The sequence below is a fragment of the Notolabrus celidotus genome, chromosome 20 (genome assembly GCF_009762535.1).
Source record: "Notolabrus celidotus isolate fNotCel1 chromosome 20, fNotCel1.pri, whole genome shotgun sequence".
Taxonomy (NCBI): domain Eukaryota; kingdom Metazoa; phylum Chordata; class Actinopteri; order Labriformes; family Labridae; genus Notolabrus; species Notolabrus celidotus.
Genome location: NC_048291.1, coordinates 392992 through 395070, shown reverse-complemented (window position 1 = coordinate 395070; position 2079 = coordinate 392992). Strand labels below are relative to the sequence as shown.

At 46.3% G+C, this 2079-nt stretch overlaps 1 protein-coding gene across 1 annotated transcript in view; it reads left to right on the top strand.

The window, feature by feature from the left end:
• The window catches only part of LOC117831768 (caskin-2-like), a 34952-nt gene that overhangs the window by 11876 nt on the left and 20997 nt on the right, over positions 1–2079 (top strand). The window contains exons 2-3 of the mRNA XM_034710589.1: positions 142–385; positions 1698–1793. Coding sequence (XP_034566480.1) covers positions 242–385; positions 1698–1793 — 240 coding nt within the window. The 5' untranslated portion in view covers positions 142–241. The remainder of the gene's footprint in view (positions 1–141; positions 386–1697; positions 1794–2079) is intronic.

Below are 2079 nucleotides of genomic sequence, written 5' to 3'. Positions count from 1 at the left end.
GGTCTCTTATAAACTCTTCATGTTTCAGTGTTTGATCTCTCTCTCTCTCTCTCTCTCTCTCTCTCTCTCTCTCTCTCTCTCTCTCTCTCTCTCTCTCTCTCTCTCTCTCTCTCTCCCTCTCTCTCTCCCTCTCTCTCTCAGGTTTTCAGCTCTTCATCACGCCGCTCTCACTGGGACCACAGAGCTGCTGTCGGCTCTGATCGAGGCTCAGGCCACGGTCGACGTCAAGGACAGTAACGGGATGCGTCCGCTGCATTACGCCGCCTGGCAGGGGAAGGCCGAGTCGGTCCTGATCCTGCTCCGCTCTGGAGCCTCAGTGAACGGGGTCTCTCTAGACGGGCACATCCCACTTCACCTGGCGGCCCAGTACGGACACTTCCCTGTGGTCAGTTCACACTAAACGACTCTGTAGTGGAAGTCACTGCATTAAACACAGACATGACTCTGCAGTGGAAGTCACTGCACATGCTCAAAATCAAACACTGTAACCTTTAATTATGACTTTATTCTTGTTAATCTAAATCTTAATTCTGTTAATCTCCATTTCTTCTTCTATGAAGTCTCTTAAAGCTGCGTCCTGTCGCTTTAAGAGACTTCATGTTTCTTAGTTTCAGGTTTGTTCTGGATGAGATTAGAGGACTCGAGGTCACATCTTTCATTTTCAATTCTGCTTTCAAACAAACAAAGGATTTGAGGGGATCCAGGCGGTGATCATGATGATGATGAGGAGGAGGAGGAGGAGGAGGAGGAGGAGGAGGAGGAGGAGGAGGAGGAGGTTTTTTAAAGGGGGGTTTAATTAGTGACCTTGTTTGTGTGTTGTTGTGCGTCTCAAACGGAGCAGATGTGCGCGATGATCGTCGGATGAAATGAACACTGCAGTTTGTTTATTGTATTAATCCTGAGGTCAGATTTGAGGATGGCTTCCTGCTGTAATCACACACACACACACACACACACACACACACACACACACACACACACACCCTTCTGTTGTGTGTCAGGGCGGGATTAGGATGAATGTAGGTGAGCCAAATGATCTGTTTTTATCCCTGACCCCTGCTGAGAAACACTTTCAGACACTTCATCAGATTTTTATTTGTTTACATCTGACCAACATTTTAAAAGCTTTGTTTTGACTGCAGGCTGCTCTTTTATTTAGGATATCAACAATCACAACAACACCAGCTGAAAACTCCTTACTGGAGCTTTAATTCACTAAGAGTCAGTTTGTGTGAGTGTCTTTTATTCGCGTCTCTTCTTAGGCAGAAGTTTCAGATTTGTTTCCTTGATTTCAGCCCTCAGATTCAAAGTTTAAACACAGTCCTTTCTTTTGTAAACAACCCGCCGTTCCAGATTAACATTGAGAGGGTTTTTCTTTCTGGAATCACCTCCTCCATCTCTGTAATCCCTCCTGCAGGGTCCCTGCTGAGCCGTGATAATGACACATAACTGTCTTTGTTTATGCAGCCTGTGTGAGCCCAGAGTGTGTCCCAGGTTACATCATCTGATTGACCCGCAGATACTGAAATATTACACAGATTTCAGCGTCAACATCAAAACCTCAGAGAGTAGAGACGATGACGACATCCTGCAGGTGTTGGAATCTGTGAAGAGTCAGACCAGCTGTGATGCTAAAGTATGAAGATGATTTAACACATCAGATAATCGCTGTAAGTCATGCTGTCTGTCTGTTTCAGTCTGAGATGTTGCTGCAGCATCAGTCCAACCCCTGCCTGGTCAACAAGGCCAAGAAGACTCCTCTAGACCTGGCCTGTGAGTTCGGGAGAGTCCAGGTGAGGTTTATGTTTGAAGCCTGGTTAATCAAACTTTCAGGTCCAGACCATCTTCCAGACAGGACTCAGTCTGATCTCATCTTAATCCACCATGAGCAGAGACCTTTGCAGCATTTAGCAAGTTACAGTGGCAAGGACAAACTTCCTTTAACAGGCAGAAACCTCCAGCAGGACCAGACTCATGTTAGACACACATCTGCTGAGACCGTGTTGGAGAGAGGGATAGAGGGAGATGAAGAGAGAGAGAGATGATAGTGGGGAGACGGATAGTAGTAGTTGTAGCAGC